A 20336-nucleotide genomic window follows, 5' to 3' on the forward strand; every position below is an offset into this window, starting at 1 on the left:
AGAAGTTGTTTTATAGAAAGCAACTCGCAGTAAACATAATCAGAGCAGTGGAACTGTTAAATGGCAAAAATTTGAAGCAGAATTCAGTACTTGGATTTTGGAGAACAAACAAGCAGGAATTTCACTTTCTACGAAAGTGATCATTTATCAAACAAAGCTATATTCCATTACAAAGGGATCGCCGAACGTACCGGATCTACATCATGGTGTTCAGCTTTGTATGCGGACCAAGACAAAAATATCGCAGAAGATGCTAGCCGAGTACGAAGAACAAATTGTTGAACTGCATCGATTCATCATTAACGCAAGGAAAGGGGAAAAGTTTGAACTCCCGCAATTAACATGGATGAAACTACATTAACCTTTCGGGAAGACTCACTACACTGTCGTTTAATCCTGCTGCGCTGACGGGACAAAGCTGTCACCACTTTTGACTTTTAAAAGAAAGACGCTTCCTAACTGATTTGCGTGTCACTTCATACCAGTAAAGCTGCTTACAATATCTTCATTACTTAGTCGTCTTAAAATGTCGCGTTCAGTACTGAGCGAAGCCAAACAGTTTAATTTGTCTTCTAAGATGGTGATTCGAAGCCTAATTTTAATTAACTTCGATGCTGAAAACAACATTATCCCACTGCTGTTTGTAACCATAAGTGACGGGTAGATTGTTAGAGCTACCATGATATTAAGAAAACAATCCTTCACTCCGTTCTTTCCTTCTTTCGTTTTTTTCAAAGAGTAGTTCATACACCCCGCCGCTCCAGACTGATTACTTTTTCATTTTTCCTCACCATCTCCATGAATCCGTGGAAGGAAGTCTTGAATTGAATCAGTTAATTTCCTAGTCCGTCGTTTAAGACATTGTTATAGGCCTTAATTGATTTTGAGCTATTGCAATTATTTCTTTATTGGTAACTGCACCCAAACTGTTGAGAAACCAATACGAGAAACAACTAGGTCGTGTGCCTCAAACCTCTGAGGCAATTTTGATTTAAACGGATTCATAATAAGGAAGAAACTACTCGTTGGTAATTTTTCTGGCGGAGACAGCTCAGTATATGGTAGCAGAATGAGATTTTCACTCTGCAGCGGAGTGTGCGCTGATATGAAACTTCCTGGCAGATTAAAACTGTGTGCCCGACCGAGACTCGAACTCGGCTTGCCCGCGAAAGGCAAAGGTCCCGAGTTCGAGTCTCGGTCGGGCACACAGTTTTAATCTGCCAGGAAGTTTCAGTATATGGTAATTCGGCTCAGTCATGAGGGGACAAACGTACGTTTATTTTGCATTTGCGCCGTGTTTCATTTTCTCACTCAATGCAGTCCACTAACTCAGCAGGTTCACCTCACATTCTTCAATGCCTTTTTCCACGTCCAATTTGGAATTCTAAAAAGTTTTGCAAGGTATAACATTATACTGTGTTTCCAGGTTTGTCATTGTTTTTTTGTAAAATTAGAACAATATCAGGTGATCTGATCCCTCAGATTTCCTTGGCGTGACTCATTAATGGAACAGCGTAATACACTGAGGTGATAAAAAGTCATGGGACAGCAACATGCACGTACACAGATGGCGGTAGCGTGTAAAATGGGAGTGCGCTGGCGCAGCTCTCATTTGTGCTCATGTTGTTCACGTAAAAGGTTTCCGGCGTAATTAGGTCTGTACCAAGGGAATTAACACACTTTGAACGCGGACTGTTTGTTGGAGCTAGACCCAGGGGAAACTCCACTTCGGAAATCGTTAGAGGTCTACAGTGTCAAGAGTGCGCCGAGAATACCAAATTTCAGTCATTTGAACTCACCACGCACCGTGCAGTGGCCTATAGCCTTCAATTAACGAGCGAGACCAGCGGTGTTTGCATAGAGTTGCCGGTGCTAACAGAAGGCAGCAGTGCGAGAAATAATCGTAGAAATCAATGTGGGGCGTACAACGAAATTTGGCGTTAATGTACCGTGGCAACAGACGACTGAGCGAGTGCATTTGCCAACAGCACGGCATCGCCTGCTGCGCCTCTCCTGAACTCGTGACGATATCGGTTGGATCCTAGACGATGGAAAACCGTTTCCTCTTTAGATGAGTGCCGATTTCAGTTGTTAAGAGCTGGTGGTAGGGTTCAAGTGTGGTCCAAGGCCACGAAGCAAGGCACTGTGCAAACTCTTGGTGGCTCCATAATGGTGTGGGCTGTGTCTACACGGAATGGACTGAATCCTCTGATCCAACTGAACCGACCATTGACGGAAATGGTTATGTTCGGCTACTTGGACACCACTTGCAGCCATTCGTGGACTTGACGTTTCGAAACAACGATGGAATTTTTATAGATGACACTACCCCATGTCACTGGACTACAACTGTTGGCGATTGGTTTGAAGAACATTCTGGACAGTTCAAGCGAATGATTTGGTCACTCAGATCGTCCGACATGAATTCCATCTAACATTTATGGGACATATCGAGAGGTCACTTCGTGTACAAAATCCTGGACCAGCAACACTTTCGCAATTATGGACGGCTACAGGGGCAGCATGGCCCAGTGTTTCTGCAGGGGACTTTCGAACGACTTTTTGAGTCCGTCCCACGCCGAGTTGGTACACTACGCCGGGCAAAAGGAGGTCCGATACGGTGTTCGGAGGTGTCCCGTGATTTTTTGGAGATTCAGGCGTCGACCGAGAACCAGACGGGTAGAAGGAGTCATGGAGGTCTAGCAGAAAATGGGCTGAATGGGATGGAAAGCTCGAGCACTGGATCGTGGTAACTGGTGAATAATTGTTGAAGACGTCAAGGTCCACAATGAACTGTAGGGTCACAGAAGAAGAAGAAGAAGAAGAAGAAGAAGACAAATAGAATCAACGAGGCGTAACACCCGACAGTACTACCGGAATCTTCTTTGTCTTCTGAAATTTTAAAAAGTACCGTCTTTACTTCTTTATACCCTCGTATGAGGTCTTTTGCAACATCAATTAGCGTAACCAACAGGTTGTCTATTTTGGTACGAGAATGGGGTTACCAGTTTCTGCTTTTTTCAAGCAATTGGTTAGAATTTTATACCTGTTGGTCGAAGCTATAAAAATGCATAAAGCTGTCCCAATAAGTGCAATTGCCTTACGGCACTGGTACAGCGCTTGTCTGCTGGCTGTACTCCCGGACTGAGTGAATGCATTGTGCAGGTCGCCGACACTCTTAAATTACTTTATGCCAGAACCGACGCTTGGACGCAGTTGTAGTTTCTGCAGTTGGAGTAGTATTATCGTAAAACTGATTATGGTAGTTCTTAATGTGTTTATCAATCTCTTTGAAAAATTTGCTCTAACACTGAAACTCAATTAAAGTTTAACGTGGAATGTGAACCACGTCTCGTTTCTGGAGAATCTTCACATCACTGAGAGATGAAGACTAGTTTAAAGGCAGACTGAATTGATCCCGCGACCTTCCGTTTTCCAAGCAAGTGCACCACCACTAGGCTACCGGTCTGACAGTGCTAGAGAACTGCACTCGCGTATTTAAGAAAGCTAACGAAATTCAGAAACCTGTTGAAACGTCAGGCAAGAGCGAAGAAACCGGGACAATAAGTGGTAAGTCTTGTGAGCCGTGGCCTTCTAGATTGGGGTTAATACAGAGAGAGAGAGAGAGGTGCCATCTTGGGAAATGAAGAAGCAACTGTGGCGCTACCTGCAGAAGTTAATGGGGAGATCACGATGGTAGCAAATCACAGGGCGCAGGTGTTACTTCGACAACGTCTAACGTTTGGGAAATGGACGTAATCGTCAAATATTTTACGTCTTTTCGTCCATTTGACCTCATTGTTACAATGGGCACATGCAATAAAGGTACGTTTAATAGCCACGACTAAAATCCACAGAAGTGCGGTGTACGTTGTTCATCGTCCGCTACACAAGGAGACTGCAGTCGGTCGTTGACTGTGCACACAAGATTGATACATCATTGGCAACAATAATGTGGAGAGATTACATCGACGTTACAGTGCCAGGGTTGGGTTCTTTTGGGAGAGGAGACCAGACAGCGAGGTCATCGGTCTCATCGGATTAGGGAAGGATGGGGAAGGAACTCAGCCGGGCCCCTTTTCAAAGGAACCATCCCGGCATTTGTCTGAAGCGAGTTAGGGAACTGACGGAAAACCTAAATCAGGATGGCCTCTCGAATGCTAGTCCAGTGTGCCAACCACTGCGCCACCTCGCTCGTACGATGCCAGGCAAACCATCTGTTTAGACCCCGTTCTTTGACGTGAGAATTCGTGTGTGGTGATCAAATGGCTGGAAACCTTAACGCCACATGTCCTCTCGACTGTCACGTGTGTTCTCTGGCTAATGCGACCGGCAACAGAACGTCCGCACGTGTGCACCACGTGACTGCACACCGCACGCGCGCCTCTCTCGACTCCACACGACAACCGATTGCGGCCTGGGAGCAACAAACCCTGGTACGTTTCTCCTGAATCCATTGCTCTGCAACTCTCAGTGTACAGGTATCGATTTCAGGCACTCGACAGACTGCTGTCGTCCGAACTCTCTTTGTTTTTTTAACACAAATTTGAATATATTATCCGGTGGTTGTGACGTAACATAAAATACAGTCTCAGTTAGACCACAAAATAGCTTGGAATTTCTTGTCGCTTTTATAAAAATCATTTCACTTATATCTATCATACAAGTTGTCATCACGTGATTCCAGTTTCCGATTTTGGTTTTCTTCTTACAAATTAACGCACCGTAAAGTGGCTTGTGGAGTACACTGTTTGATGTGGATAACCAGAACTTCTGTCGTTTTACCACTGGCAGTCATCGACCTCTTGGATAATACACCTGTCCACAGATTCCCATACCTTCCCACCCCTACCCGGCCTCTATTCCAGTTCGCTGTCGTAGCTATTCCTGACAGTGGTGGCAACTTGTGCAGTTGAAAAGTTGTAGAAATATCGCAACTAGTGACGGTCGCATCAACACGCAACATTTAATATTCCTTTAATAAGAAAGATACCAATAAATAGCCTAAATCCTAAAACAAAAATTAATATTCGTAATGCTACTTAATTGATTTTTGCTGTGACGTCATAGCTGCTGGTAGGTTTTCAGAATTCTCCGGTTATATTGTGTATTTTTGATATTTTGAGCGTCTTCTCGAATATTTTCTGTTTAATAATTCCGTTAAGAGTATTGTGGTAATTTGTTACAACACAATTTGCATCTTCTGTGAAGTGCAAACTACTTGATGTTCATGTATACAGTACATGTAAACTGAAGCGGTAGAGAAACTGGTACAGGCATGCGTATTCAAATACAGAATACGGCGCTGCGGTCGGCAACGCCTGCCTGTATAAGACAACAAGTGTCTGGCGCAGTTGTTAACAGCGGTTGTTGCTGCTACAGTGGCAGGTTATCAAAATTTAAGAGAGTTTGTTCCGAGGTAGCGATGAAGTGGGGATTTTCCCGTATGACCATTTCCCGAGTGTACTGTGAATATCAGGAATCCGGTAAAACATCAAATCTCCGACATCGCTGCAGCCGGAAAAAGATTCTGTAAGAACGGGGCCAACGACGACTGAAGAGAATCGTTCAACATGACAGAAGTGCAAACCTTCCGCAAATTGCTGCAGATTTCAATGCCGGGCCATCAACAAGTGTCAGCCTGCGAACCACTCAACGAAACATAATCGAAATGGTCTTTCGGAGCCGAAGGTCCACTCGTGTACCCTTGATGACTGCACGACACAAAGCTTTACGCCTCGCCTGCGCCCGTCAAAACCGACATTGGACTGTTAATGAATGCAAACATGTTACCTGCTCGGACGAGTCTCGTTAAAATTACATCGAGCAGATGGACTTGTAAGGGTATGGAGACAACCTTACGAATCCACGGACCCTGCATGTCAGCAGGGAACTGTTCAAGCTGGTGGAGGCTCTGTGATGGCGTGGGGTGTGTGCAGCTGGAGTGATATGGGGCCTCTAATACTCTTACAGGTGACACGTACGTAAGCATCCTGTCTGATCACCTGCATCCATTCATGTCCATTGTGCATTCCGACGGAATTGGGTAGTTCCAGCAGGACAATGCGACATCCCACACTCCCATAATTCCTACAGAGTGGCTCCAGGAACACTCTTATGAGTTCAAAGATTTCCTCTGGCCACCAAAGACACGAACATTATTGAGCATATATGGGATGCCTTGCAATGTGCTGTTCAGAAGAGCTCTTCCACCCCCTCGTTTAAATACAACCTCGCTGTATATTTGTGCAGTGGTTGGGGGCACAGGCTGCACTGCAACCTATATAGCCCGCAAGTAATGTGGCGCTGTTCTCCACATTAGAAATGAAACTGCCGGAGCGCCTTCTCTTCCTAATGGCCTTGGTGCCAACTGCCGCTTCCCACTTTTCCGTACTCACTCTCCTTAAGCTCTGCAGTTCCTTTGTAGCTTCTAAACTCTGCCTGATGTACGCAGCTTCTCATTCTTGCTCCGCTTTTAATATGTTACTGTCTTTATGCCTTGCATCTACCGGAGAGGGCATCGCTAGATTGCCAATCATCTCCAGAGCTACATTCGCCCCGGCGAAACCACTTTCTACACAACTCCTAACGCACCCCACTAGTCACAACTGCTCTTGACCAAATTTTACAGTATCTTGGATTAATAACAGGAAATTTCGACACACATAAACGGCTTTATACACTATCAATAACGTGTCTACCTTAACTTAATACAAACAGGAACGCCTTATAAGAGTATGTAGCTTAGCCTTCTTCAGCTATAGTCCAACTCATCTAAACTATGTGAGTACTCACTATTCCATCTGTCTACTAACGGAAACCCTGGGTCGCTATAAAGTATATACACAGGGTAACGAAAGATATTTTGTCAGCGTTAGTATAGAAAGTAAGAAAATTCAAATGAAAGGCTTCTGAGATAGAGCTACACTGAAAGAAACTACTGAACACTTGAAACGGAACTTGATGCACCTGCGACGTGCGTGGGCAATGGCAGCTTCACCGATCTACGGGCAGAAGTGTACACTGAAGAGCCAAAGAAAGAAATGTGCACTGAAGATCCAAAGAAAGAAATGTGCACTGAAGAGCCAAAGAAACTGGTATACCTGACTAACATCGTGTAGGGCCCCCGCGAGCACGCACGAGTGCCGCAAAACGACTTGACGTGGACTCGACTAATGTCTGCTCGACGGAACTGACAACATGAATCGTGCAGGGCTGTCCATAAATCAGTAAGAGTACGAGAGGGTGGAGGTCTCTACTGAACAGCACGTTGCGAATCGACACATATCATCACCACCATCATCGTCATCAACATCATCTATCTGTCGTTGTTGTCGTCTTCAGCCCGAAGACTGGTCTGATGCAGCTCTTCACGCTACTGTAACCCGTGCAAGTCTCTTCATCTCCGAATAACTACTGCAGCCTATATGCTTCCGAATCTGCGTACTGAATCCAGTTCTGGTCTCCCTCTACTATTTTTACACACCCCACACTTGCCTACAATACTAAATTGGTGGTACCATGATGTCTCAGAACGTGTTCTATCAATCGATCCCTTCTTCTAACCAGGTTGTGCCACAAATTCCTCTTCTCCCCAGTTCTATTCAGTACCTTCCCATTAGTTGCGTCGTCTGCGCACGTAATCTCTAGTATTCTTCTGTAGCACCATATTTCAAAAGCTATTCTCTTCCTGTCTCAACTGTTTATCGTCTACGTTTCCCTTCCATAGATGCCTACACTCCAGATAAATACTGTTTCATGACTCTTAAACCAATTGTTAGCTGTGATTAGGTTATGCTCTGTGCAAAATTTTACCAGACGGATTCCTCTTTCATTCCTTACCCCCAGTCCATATTCAGCTACTACTTTTCTTTCTCTTCCTTCTCCTACTATCGAACTCCAGTTCCCCACGACTATTAAATTTTCGTCTCCGTTAAGTATCTGAATAATTCATTTAGATCCTCATACATTTCTTCAATCTATTAAGTATCTGCGGAGCTAGTTGGCATATAAACTCTTACTGCTGTCCTGGGTGTTGGCTTTGTGTCTATCTTGGCTACAATAACGCGTTAACTATGCTGTTCATAGTAGCTTACCCGCATTTCTATTTTCTTATTCATTATTAAACCTATTATTGCATTAACCCTAATTGATTTTGTATTTATAACCGTATTCACCTGACCAGAAGCCCTGTTCCTCCTACCACCGAACTTCACTAATTCTCACTATATCTTACTTCAACCTGTCCATTTCCCTTTTTAATTTTTTTAACTTACATACCCAACTAAGGGTTCTAACATTCCACGCTGCAATCCGCAGACCGCCAGTTTTGTCTCTCCTGGTGATCACATCCTCCTGAGCAGTCGCCGTCCCGCGATCCGAATTGGGGGGGGGGGGGGGGGGGGGCTAATTTTACCTCCGGAATATTTTACCCAAGAGGATGCCATCATCATTCAACGATTCGTAGAGCTGCATGCCCTCGGGAAAAACTACGGGTGTAGTTTCACCTTGCTTTCAGCCATTCGCAGTACCAGCACAGCGAGGCCGTTTTGTTTCATGTTACACGAGGACACATCAGTCGGTCATCCAGACTGCGGCCCCTGCAACTACTGAAAAGGCTGCCGTCCCTCTTCAGCAGCAAGCCACCCCACCGATGGCAAAGTCCACGGTTCTATTTATACATTAAAGTCGATTTACTCACATCGCCACGAATAATGATATTTCTTAGAAGCAGATCAAAAAGTTGAGATTCACGTCCACGCAAAAATCAGATTTTCAGTTTTACAAGAAACGTCTTGTAGGTATAAGCGAACAAGAAACACGGCCGTGTGGAGGGAAAGGAGTAAGAGGAACAGACTTCACCCTCCACAGCAAAGTACGTAACTGCCGAGGTTCAGCAGCCGCCGGCGCTCTGGCAGCACGACGGCGGCAGACTATGAAGAGCCGTCGCCACACGGGCCGCGGATTCGAACGTTGAGCTGCGAGCGTGCCGAGTTTCCGACGTCATATCGTGGAAGAAGAAGAAAAAAAAATACGTTGGGCAATCTTTCCGAACGTGCAGCGCAATAAGTAATATGTCAGAACGTGCGTATGAACGTTGATCAATGAGACGGAAGCACGCTACCTACGTCAGATGACGCAGTCTCTCTTCAGTACAGACCCGCGAGACGCCATTTTGGCTTCCAATTGAAGCCCGTAATTATTATACATGCCGCTTCTAAGTAACAACAAACTGTGGATATCCCAAAAACCAGCTGATAATTGTAGGATTTGTTGTAATAAAATGGCGAGAAACATCATATTGGTGGTTAATGGATTACTGTAATTTTGTATTATGAAAGTATGCCATTCCGAGGCAATAAAGTATTGAGTATCCATCAGGAGCGCGTTGTCCTTTGTATAATTTGTTATAATCAAATATGAGTTAATAGCACATCTATGATTAAAACATTCAGGAGCGGACAAAATGCAAAACATGACCAGATATATTTTACGGTCAGTGTTGCCTAGTGAGCACATATGCAGACTGGTAACACAAGATGTATTGTTGGACGCAAATATTTTTTTACTGACCTTCGCGTTTTCCAATGCGTTCAGATACTTCATTAGTTTAATAGAAGAATATTCTATAATCTTTCTTGTCTCACGTTTTTTACTTCACTTTTTATAAAGATTCTAGTACTCAATAGGGTTTTACTAAAAAGTGAGAATGACGAAATAATTTTCATCTAATGTGAAGAACTACTGTACATTTGCATCGCACTATTTGTAATGTAAGTTTTATAAGCCGATGTATTTAGTGACTACACACGGTACTTTCCTTTTTGCCTTATACCACGCTCACGGATACTGAAATTTTTATTTTTTGTATTACGGGCAGAGCACATCACTAGCCTGCGGACGAGCGAAGGAATATGCGTCTCGACAGAGGGAACGTAGGGATTTTACGCGTGTCCAAACAGTGCTGATGATGTTTGGGGGGCGCCCAACTGCGCGGCCATCAGCGCCCGTGCAGTCCAGTCGAGCCACACACACAAATGATGAGGACGTAACGATGAGGACAACACAAACACCCAGTCCCTGGGCAGAGAAAACCCCCAACCCGGCCGGGAATCGAACTCGGGACCTCGTGATCCAGAGGCAGCAACGCTAGATACTTTTTTTGTTTTGGGATCTAGAGAATTTTATTGGATCAAATTCACTTATATATTCAACGGGATCCTACTACCGTCGCCAGAAGCTTACGAGTCGTCTTGGCGTAATGAATGTAAGGGGGATTCCCTCTAAAGCGTTTGCTCTGAGGATCAACAGACCACGAGCTGCGGACTCGAGACATTGTGGCTTGCGAGCCAGTTACGGCCCGCACCTGCAGCTGCAGCTGCAGCGCGCCGCGGCCGCGTCACCACGGCGAGCCATACGCGCCGTATGCACGAGTCGCACCGCTTCTGAGCGTTCGGCACCACGCCGGAGTCGGCACGGTCAACGCTGACGTCCGACAGGCGGACGGCTTCAGTGTGCGGAAGGACTGGACTCACCCGGATGCCGGCGTCGCGGTTGGCCTGCGCGACGCCGATGTCTGCGTCCCGCTTGACGGCGGCCGTCTGCGCCTTGCCCAGCGACGCCAGGTACTGCACCTCGTCGTACACGTCCTTGATGGTGAAGGAGAGGATCTCGATGCCCATGCGGCCGACGTCAGGCGCTGCCACCTCCCTCACCAGCGACGCGAACTGGTCGCGGTCTTTGTACACCTCCTCGACGGTAAGAGTTCCTGCAACATCACGCCACTGTCTCACTCACTGTTTCCAACTCTTCTTACACTCGGGCTGTCTGCAGCAGACCGTAGTTGGCCTGCAGCTAAAGCACAGAAGACAGTATACAATAAACTTTTCGTAGAGTTTGTAGTGATCTTGTGTTCAGCCCAATTTTGGGGAGCTATTTAGTGGCACTGGATGGCTTGAGAAGCTGCAAATTTTATGTTGTTAAATTAGCTTTTTGATACAATAAAATCAAATGTCACATACCATCCAGCCGAGATATTCCGAGGCTCATTTTATTTCTGGCTTATAAACAATGTTACCCAAGTAATTGCGATGGAAGCTCGAACTGAAAACTGTATACAACAGACGTGCATTCGACCAGTCAGTTGTGAGCAGGCAGTGGTAAAAACTGGACGTGCAGCCAGTGTGTTTCGACGTTCTTGTTTCACAAATCACAATGGAGCAACATCTCTAAACCGACTGCTCAGTACCTTCTCCAGTATAATTCGAAGAAGAGATAAGCGTGTGCACAGTTTGTCTCGGACACCTCGACTCCAGAACGAAAACAATGACACGTGGACGCCTGCCAAGACTTGACTGAAATTCTTTTCTGTAAATAAAATCGTCACTGATGACGCGACTTGGTGTTATCAGTACGAACCTATCACAAAACGACAAAGTGCAGAAATTCACACGTACGGCGAAAGCATTGGCAACATAAAGTAAAGTACCTAGCGACTGGAAGAAAGCGCAGGTCGTTCCCATTTTCAAGAAGGGTCATAAATCAGATGCGAATAATTATAGGCCTATTTCACTTACGTCAATCTGTTGTAGAATAATGGAACATGTTTTGTGTTCTCGTATTATGACGTTCTTAGATAATACAAATCTCCTTCATCATAACCAACATGGATTCCGCAAACAGAGATCATGTGAAACTCAGCTCGCCCTATTTGCCCAAGAAATTCACAGTGCCGTAGACACTGGCGAGCAGATTGATGCCGTATTCCTGGACTTCAGGAAGGCATTTGATACGGTTCCGCACTTACGTTTAGTGAAAAAAATACGAGCTTACGGAATATCGGACCAGGTTTGTGATTGGATTCAGGATTTCCTAGAAGAAAGAACACAACATGTCATTCTTAACGGTTCAAAATCTGCAGATGTAGAGGTAATTTCGGGAGTACCGCAAGGAAGCGTGATAGGACCTTTATTGTTTACAATATACATAAATGACTTAGTTGACAACATCGGTAGCTCCGTGAGGCTATTTGCAGATGACACGGTTGTCTACAAGAAAGTAGCAACATCAGAAGACTCGTACGTACTCCAGGAGGACCTGCAGAGGATTAATGCATGGTGCGACAGCTGGCAGCTTTCCCTAAACGTAGATAAATGTAATATAATGCGCATACATAGGGGCAGAAATCCATTCCAGTACGATTATGCCATAGGTGGTAAATCATTGGAAGCGGTAACGACCGTAAAATACTTAGGAGTTACTATCCGGAGCGATCTGAAGTGGAATGATCACATAAAACAAATAGTGGGAAAAGCAGGCGCCAGGTTGAGATTCATAGGAAGAATTCTAAGAAAATGTGACTCATCGACGAAAGAAGTAGCTTACAAAACGCTTGTTCGTCCGATTCTTGAGTATTGCTCATCAGGTTGGATTAATAGAAGAGATAGACATGATCCAGCGAAAAGCAGCGCGATTCGTCATGGGGACATTTAGTCAGCGCGAGAGCGTTACGGAGATGCTGAACAAGCTCCAGTGGCGGACACTTCAAGAAAGGCGTTACGCAATACGGAGAGGTTTATTATCGAAATTACGAGAGAGCACATTCCGGGAAGAGATGAGCAACATATTACTACCGCCCACATATATCTCGCGTAATGATCACAACGAAAAGATCCGAGAAATTAGAGCAAATACGGAGACTTACAAGCAGTCGTTCTTCCCACGCACAATTCGTGAATGGAACAGGGAAGGGGGGATCAGATAGTGGTACAATAAGTACCCTCCGCCACACACCGTAAGGTGGCTCGCGGAGTATAGATGTAGATGTAGATGTAGATAACCGACACTCCAACCGACGTGGCGCGCGAGTTGAACAACATGTCACAGCAGAACTTGTCGGACAGTTTCACGTGGCAGTATAACGCTCTGTGCCTTGTACTCAAGTGGGCGGGGGGGACTGCAGAACACGTGAAGCATTAAAAAATTCTTCTCTATTTTTATTAACCCACTCTCTAGACTTATTGGACTGTGCATCAGCCAGAGGATCATGTTGATGACGCGGTCTTCAGTGCGAGTCCTCCACAATAGTCTACCCTTAGCAAGCCTCTTCATCTCTGCATAGCTACAGCAACAACAATCATTCTGAACCTGCATACTGCACTCGAGAGCCCAAACGGGCAGCGGAGTGCGTTAACGCGCGGCTTCCACGATTCGGGGTGCCGGCCTTCGCCCGATCGAGTTCGCCTCGCGGATTAGCAACGAGGGCTGATCAGTCGGACAGCCTGGCTATGGTTTTCACGTAAATACGGGGCTGGTACCAACGTCCCGCCTCAGATAAGCGCTGCGAAAACACTTAGAAAACGTTCTCATACTTGAACTTGAGATCTACTCTAGATGCACATAGATAGGGGTACAGAAATTCAATCCCGGCAGGGGGGGGGGGAGGGGGGGGGGAAGGAGGAGGGGGTGAATGGAGGAGACAGACAGGGCATCCGGCCACCAACTGTCACTAACATTGCCAAAACCCACGTAACAATACCGACAACGTTGAAACGGGAACAGACGAGGAGGAGGAGGAAGCAAGAAGGAGAAGAAGAATAAGAAGAAACCCATACTCAAGCCTTGCTCTCCCTCTATAATTTTACGTTCTCTCCCCCGCTCCCCCCTCCGCAACACTTCCATCCATAACCAAATTGACGTCTCCTTGGCACCTCAGAATATGTCCTATCAACAAATTCCTTCTTTTACTGAAGTTCTGCGGCAAAAGTACTTTTTTTTTTCCAATTCGATATCTACTACTTTTAGTGTCTCATTTACTAATCTAATTCCCTCAGCATCGCTTGATTTAATTCGTCTACATTCGATAACCTTTGTTTTTTCTTTTGTTGATGTCGATTTTATAATCTCTCTCGATCCATTCCGTTCAATTGTTTTTCCAACTCCCTTTACATCACTGACAGAACTACTAAGTTATAAGCATACCTCAAAGTTTTTATTTCTTCTCCTCAACTTTAATTCCCTGTTCAAATTTTTCGTTAATAACATTTACTACTTGCTCAACATACAGACCGAACAACTCCGGGTAGAGCCTAAAACCCTCTCACTCTTCTCAATTACGGCTTCCCTATAATGTCTTTCGTCTCTAATATCTGCAGTCTGCTTTCTGCACAAGTTGTCGACAAGTTTTGGCTCCTCCTGTTTTACCCCTGCTACCTTCAGAATTTCAAATAGAGTATTCCAGTCAACACTGTGAAAACCTTCTATCACACACTAATATTTGCAACAACATAACTGTACTGTTAATAACGATAGGGACGCTTCCAAGCGTGTTAATTTTTTCTTTGAGATAAACAGATTATACCCAGACAGTGCTTTACCTGGATGTTTCGCTTCATCGTGTTCTCATTTCCAGACTAATGCACTGGTGCGGACGCTGGTGCTACGGGGACTGTAGTGGGGATCCCTGGAGAGGAGACTGTAACGAAACACCCTGCGTTACGAACACTCCCAAGACCGCCACATGCAGTGAAGAGCTCGTGGACGCCAGCGCAAGGCCGGACACAAAGAACGAGTCGAGATGTAACCAATGAATATGGGCTCAGGTGACAGGTTGGCTACCTTTTGACGAGGAACAGACTACTCCTCTACCCATAATTTACACATCAATTTTATTTCGAAGTATCTACAGATGCAACCCCGAATTAAAGCATCTAAGTAATCACAGAAACGAAAGAATCCTTGAAATAATTCTAGACTGCCAGGGAAAACAATTACAAGCCAAAAAATGGCATTCTTCAGGAGACAACTTTTATTGATTTTCGTGAAACTAACAAGTGGAAGAACTTTTTCCACGTTGTTAATAACAACGATTTGGACTAACATAATTACCTGGAAGAAATTTATATCCAAAGCATAGTATTTAAGGTTTTACGTGACATTCTATTTCTTCTGTCCTAAGAATTAGACTTGTACTATTGTGACTGCTGAAGACAATAACATGTACATAATTTTAAGTGATGAAAAAAAAAGAATAAAAGAAATAAAAATTTCATCAGAACTAAGTCTGTACAGGGTCTGTAACTAAATGATTGACGTGTTAGCAGCACCAATTCATTCCCCATGGATTTGTTCAATGTCAGGGTACTTGTTCTCGTCTTCATTTGTTTTGAGATCTTTGTAAAAATTACGGAGTGTGGGTGGAGCAAGTGGGAGGAGAACCAAAGGACCTTTCCATCTTTCTTCTGAAGTTGGTAGTGTGCCACGACAACGTGCTCCAGTGTGCAGTCGAGCATCTGTCTTCCCGCTACGAATGAAGCATTTTGATTGAAACAACTCATCCTCATTGAGACTCTTTTTCAAAAACACTGTACCATACTTTTTCATATAACAAAACCTTTTGACATCCTGCCACGTTAATAGATTTTCCTCGGTATCTTTCTTTCGAAATTTTAAGGTGTCTTTCAGAACACCACAAAATCTAAGAAGTCGGTATGTGACAGTTCTCCAATTCCAAATTTCCTTTGCTTGCCAACTGAGCGTACCAGTAGATACCAGTCATGTGGATGAGCCACTGGTAACTGCAGCTTCTTCTTTTGTTTTTGGATCAGGTCATGGTCAACATTATTTTCTAAGTGATTGTCACCATTAACCACGAAATTACGATCAAGTGTATTCAGATTTGGATTTCCGTGTGCGGCAGACAAGCACACTGCAACCGCGTGAGAGTAACTGCCATCCGCAGGTGCCAGAGTATACTGTCATTTGTTTCATTCCTGGAGGAACTGACCACAGTTCCTTGAAAACACAAGTTGCACCCTCTGTGGAATGCCACTTGTAGCATGTTGCGTTACCTGTACAGGTATCATGTATGGTCAAATTGTATGTCCACAGTGGCCGTTTATAAGAAGGGGTCGGCAAATACTGCTGTAAGTCGAAAGTGTAACACAGCATCGAACTGTCTGAGATGGAATGTTTCTTGTCTTCGTCCTTTTGGAGGTATGCATTGTCTGCCTCAGTGTGATGAGCAGCTAACTCGGCGTCAACTTCCTGTATAGAACCGTCGTTCACCGATGCAAGGTTCCTTCTAAGATGCAGAAAATCACATTTGCGAAACGTATTCACTTTAGGCTCTTTAAATGAGAGATTCGTCTTACAGAACTCTCTCTCGTATATTCCTCTGGAAACTGGCCTATCCTTTCCATCACAGTAGAGCTTGTACATAGTTGGTAAATCCAGATGTGAAGATACATAAACACTATCACTTTCTTTGTGTATGTCTTACGATTTATAATGATGAAATGTGATCTCTTATTTCTTTTAGTTCCTCAGGAAGGTGTCTGTTACCGCGTGGTATTTTTCCCCTGTTGTTCCAGAGACATTAGCCTTTCGATTGGTAAGTGCATGTATAACGAACATCTGGGACTCTTCAAGGATATTCATGAAACATCCTCTGCAAACGCGAAATCGTTCTCCTTTTTCTCGGAAATGAAACAAATGAGTCACCATATGGCATTCTGCTTTTTCGGGTTCCTGGGTCATTTTACGTGATGCTGCAGGTGCTTTCCAGTGAATGAGCCTGATCACATAACTTACCCTTTTGTCTCGATCTCCAATACTCATTAAATTCCTCTGATTCTCCAAATATTCAATCAATAATTGTGTTCCAGCAGTGTTCTGTTCAACAATCATTTTGTCTAGTTTATCTTTACATTTCAAACGGCACATTTTTAGAGGTTTTGGGGCTCTAGCTTTAATTTCTTTCCCTTTGGCCGTCATTCTGTGAATATGTGTGTGTCAGTGGAGGCTCCTCTCGCTAATTTCAGAATATAACTATTTGTGCTAGTTTCTAAATCTAAGGTACACGATGTATGAAAGGTGGTCGCGAAGAAATGTCTGCCTTTCAGAGCTGAGACATGGCCCTTTTGTAAACAATACAAACTGCGTTATGTCTGGCACCACGGTACAGCGCTCGACAATCGTTTGACAGAACTGAACCCCCTGCCTCCATTGCTTTCACACGTTGTTTATGATACGAGAACGAGTGCTGCTCCCTCACTCTGTATTCGTCGATATGTGCAAAAAATGGTTCAAATGGGTCTGAGGAGTATGGGACTTAACTGTGTTAGGTCATCAGTCCCCTAGAACTTAGAACTACTTAAACCTAACTAACCTAAGGACATCACACACATCCATGCCCGAGGCAGGATTCGAACCTGCGACCGTAGCGGTCGCGCGGTTCCAGACTGTAGCGACTAGAACCGCTTGGCCACTCAGGCCGGCCGATATGTGCATTTCGCGGGGGTGTCCACGGGTGCTTACTGATGAATCATCTTCCACATGACACAAAACCATCTCGTGAATTACCACTGAGCGAACGATTCTTTTCCGTGAGCTTTGGTGAGCTTTCTGTGGCTTAAGCGAACCTTCTTCTCATAAGGAAAATCCGTAACGATATATTTCTTGCATTTAAGATGAGGCCTGTTGCAAAACTTTTCTCTGTCCATTTGTTTAGCTTTCTGGGCGCTACATCGTGCTGCACGCTGCTTTAAGCGCTTGTCTGCAAGTTTCTGTAATGAGCAGTGCTCCATCTTCGACAATCAGTTGCGAGATGTAAACAGTGAGTAACTCCAATTGTAGACACATGACAAGGGAGTGCCATTGACTTCGAGGCAGACGGAAGTTGTTTGTTATGAAACATGAGCAGTTTACAAACATGTGACTCACACACACCGCTCATTCAACATCACGTATCGCCTGAAATATTCTTTTACGAGTATGGATCCTTACGAGAGACAATCAGTTTAGGTTCCTCTACTGCATGTATAACGACGACTCTTGGTTTAAAATTAACTGAAGTTTTCATAAAGGGCATGAAAAGAAATGGCAAAGGAAAATTTGGGATTGGAAATAAATTTCCAGGAAGATATTACAAAGCGTACACGAGAATTTCGTATATGAAATTATATACTTTTATTACTTTTCAATTGATTATTTACACGTACTAGGGTGATATTCATCATAGAAAGAAGGGAAACAGAAGTTTTCTCGGGATCTTGCACACTTTAAAACGCCGCAATTTTGCAATTACATGATTGTTTTACGCATATATGACGATGGACTATGGAATGTATCACACTTTTATGCAGTCATCTTGAGATGTGATTTCTTTTTGTCTGTCTGTGAGATAAGAACTGTTTTGAAACTTTTTGAACTAATTCTTTACCTCACTATAGAAAGAGACATGGTTGCGCTAGCGGAGTGCGTTACGGAGAATCACTTTAATACGGTAAGACGGCAAACTTTCTCCATCTTGAAAAATCTCGTTATTTAATTGTGGATTTGTGTGTGTATGTCTTCACTACCGAGTCTGTTAACAAATTCGATATCCTGCACGTACGGCTTCATTACATAGGCCAAAAAATTTTTGCCAAAGCTTTATTGCAAGTTTCCCAGATTTTGAGGAAGCAGTGACGACATCCCACACTTGGCCGCGTACTCATCTACCGCTCTTCTAACCCCCTGTCCGAAAGAGCCAGTACTCTCTTGTAGGCATAAGCACACTGTTGGCAATAATTTTCCACAAAGGGTTGTGGCATATTGCGCTGTATACGAGATTACTTTATCATATTTCAGTTTAACTGCAGCGTACAAATTGGAATTAAAAAAAGTTTATACACAAGAAATCGATTCCACGACCATCGGGATTACCGTTTTATACTCTTTACGCTGCGCCAGCGGTAGTCTGGACGCTACACTAACGTTAATGGCTCAAGCCTCACTCAGTCGGCGACAGAAGTGCTATTCTTTCTAAGCGCTTGGCCATCTGCAGCTCCGTCTTCTGTTCCTGTCATTTCTGGGCAAGTCTTGCATCTACATACACCAAAAAAAGTTTTGCATCACTCCGGTTCCAAAAACCCCTGAAGATAAACGTTGACTGTGGATACTGTATCACGGACACAGTCCCTTTGGCTGTTCAGAGACGTCACTAAACCCGTCCACAGATGTAAACAACCGTGCATGAGCAGCGCCTATTAGACGGAGGGGGTCCGACAGCCGATCAGCTCCAGTCATTCCACCAGGAAGCAGGTACACGGCTCGTGTTGTCCGTAGTTCAATCACGCCTAGACGGTCAATACCACGGTTCGATCGCGTCCGCATTGTAGCTTTGTGCCAGAAAGGGCTCTCCACAAGGGAAGTGCGCAGGTGTCTCGGAGTGAACCAAAGCGATGTTGTTCGGACATGGAGGAGATACAGAGAGACAAGAACTGTTCACATTGGTTCAAATGGCTCTAAGCACTATGGGACTTAACATCTGAGGTCATCAATCCCCTAGACTTATAACTACTTAGACCTAACTAACCGAATGACATCACACACAGCCATGCCCGAGGCAGGATTCGAACCTGTGACCGTAGCAGCAGCGCGGTTCCGGACTGAAGCGCCTAGAACCGCACGATCACAGCGGCCGACACAGGAACTGTCGATGACATGCCTCACTCAGGCCGCCCAAGGGCTACTACTGCAGTGGATGACCGCTACCTACGGATTATGTCTCGGAGGAACCCTGACAGCAACGTCACCATGTTGAATAATGATTTTCGTGCAGCCACAGGGCGTCGTGTTACGACTCAAACTGTGCGCAATAGGCTGCATGATGCGCGACTTCACTCCCGACCTCCATGGCGGTCCATCTTTGCAACAACGACACCATGCAATGCGGTACAGATGGGCCCAAAACAACAAGCCGGATGGACCGCTCAGGACTGGCATCACGTTCTCTTCTTCATTCGATGAGTGTCGGATATGCCTTCAACGAGACAACCGTCGGACACGTGTTTGGAGGCTACCCGGTCAGGCATTCAGCAAGTACAGCAAGGTGGAGGAGGGTTCCTGATGTTTTGGGGTGGCATTATGTGGGGCTGACGTACGGCACTGGTGGTCATCGAAGGAGCCGTAACGGCTGTGCGATGCGTGAATGCCATCCTCCATATTGGCGAGGCATTCGTCTTCATGGACAACAATTCGCGCCACCATCGTGCACACCTTGTGAATGACTTCGTTCAGGATAATGACATCGCTCGACTAGAGTGGCCAGCATGTTCTCCAGACATGAATCCTATCGAACATGCCTGGGATGGATTGAAAAGGGCTGTTTATGGGCGACGTGACCCACCAATCACTCTGAGGGATCTACGCCGAATCGCCGTTGAGGAGAGAGATAATCTGGATCAACAGCGCCTTGATGAGCTTGTGGATAGTATGCCACGACGAGTACAGGCATGCATCAATGCAAGACGACGTGCTACTGGGTATTAGAGGTACCGGTGTGTACAGCAATC

General features: G+C 44.9%; 1 protein-coding gene across 1 annotated transcript in view; it reads right to left on the minus strand.

Annotated features, from left to right (window-relative positions):
• Positions 1-20336, minus strand: part of LOC124711675 (flotillin-2) — a 328442-nt gene that overhangs the window by 31781 nt on the left and 276325 nt on the right. The window contains exon 3 of the mRNA XM_047241871.1: positions 10536-10768. Coding sequence (XP_047097827.1) covers positions 10536-10768 — 233 coding nt within the window. The remainder of the gene's footprint in view (positions 1-10535; positions 10769-20336) is intronic.

Source organism: Schistocerca piceifrons, chromosome 8 (genome assembly GCF_021461385.2).
Source record: "Schistocerca piceifrons isolate TAMUIC-IGC-003096 chromosome 8, iqSchPice1.1, whole genome shotgun sequence".
NCBI lineage: Eukaryota > Metazoa > Arthropoda > Insecta > Orthoptera > Acrididae > Schistocerca > Schistocerca piceifrons.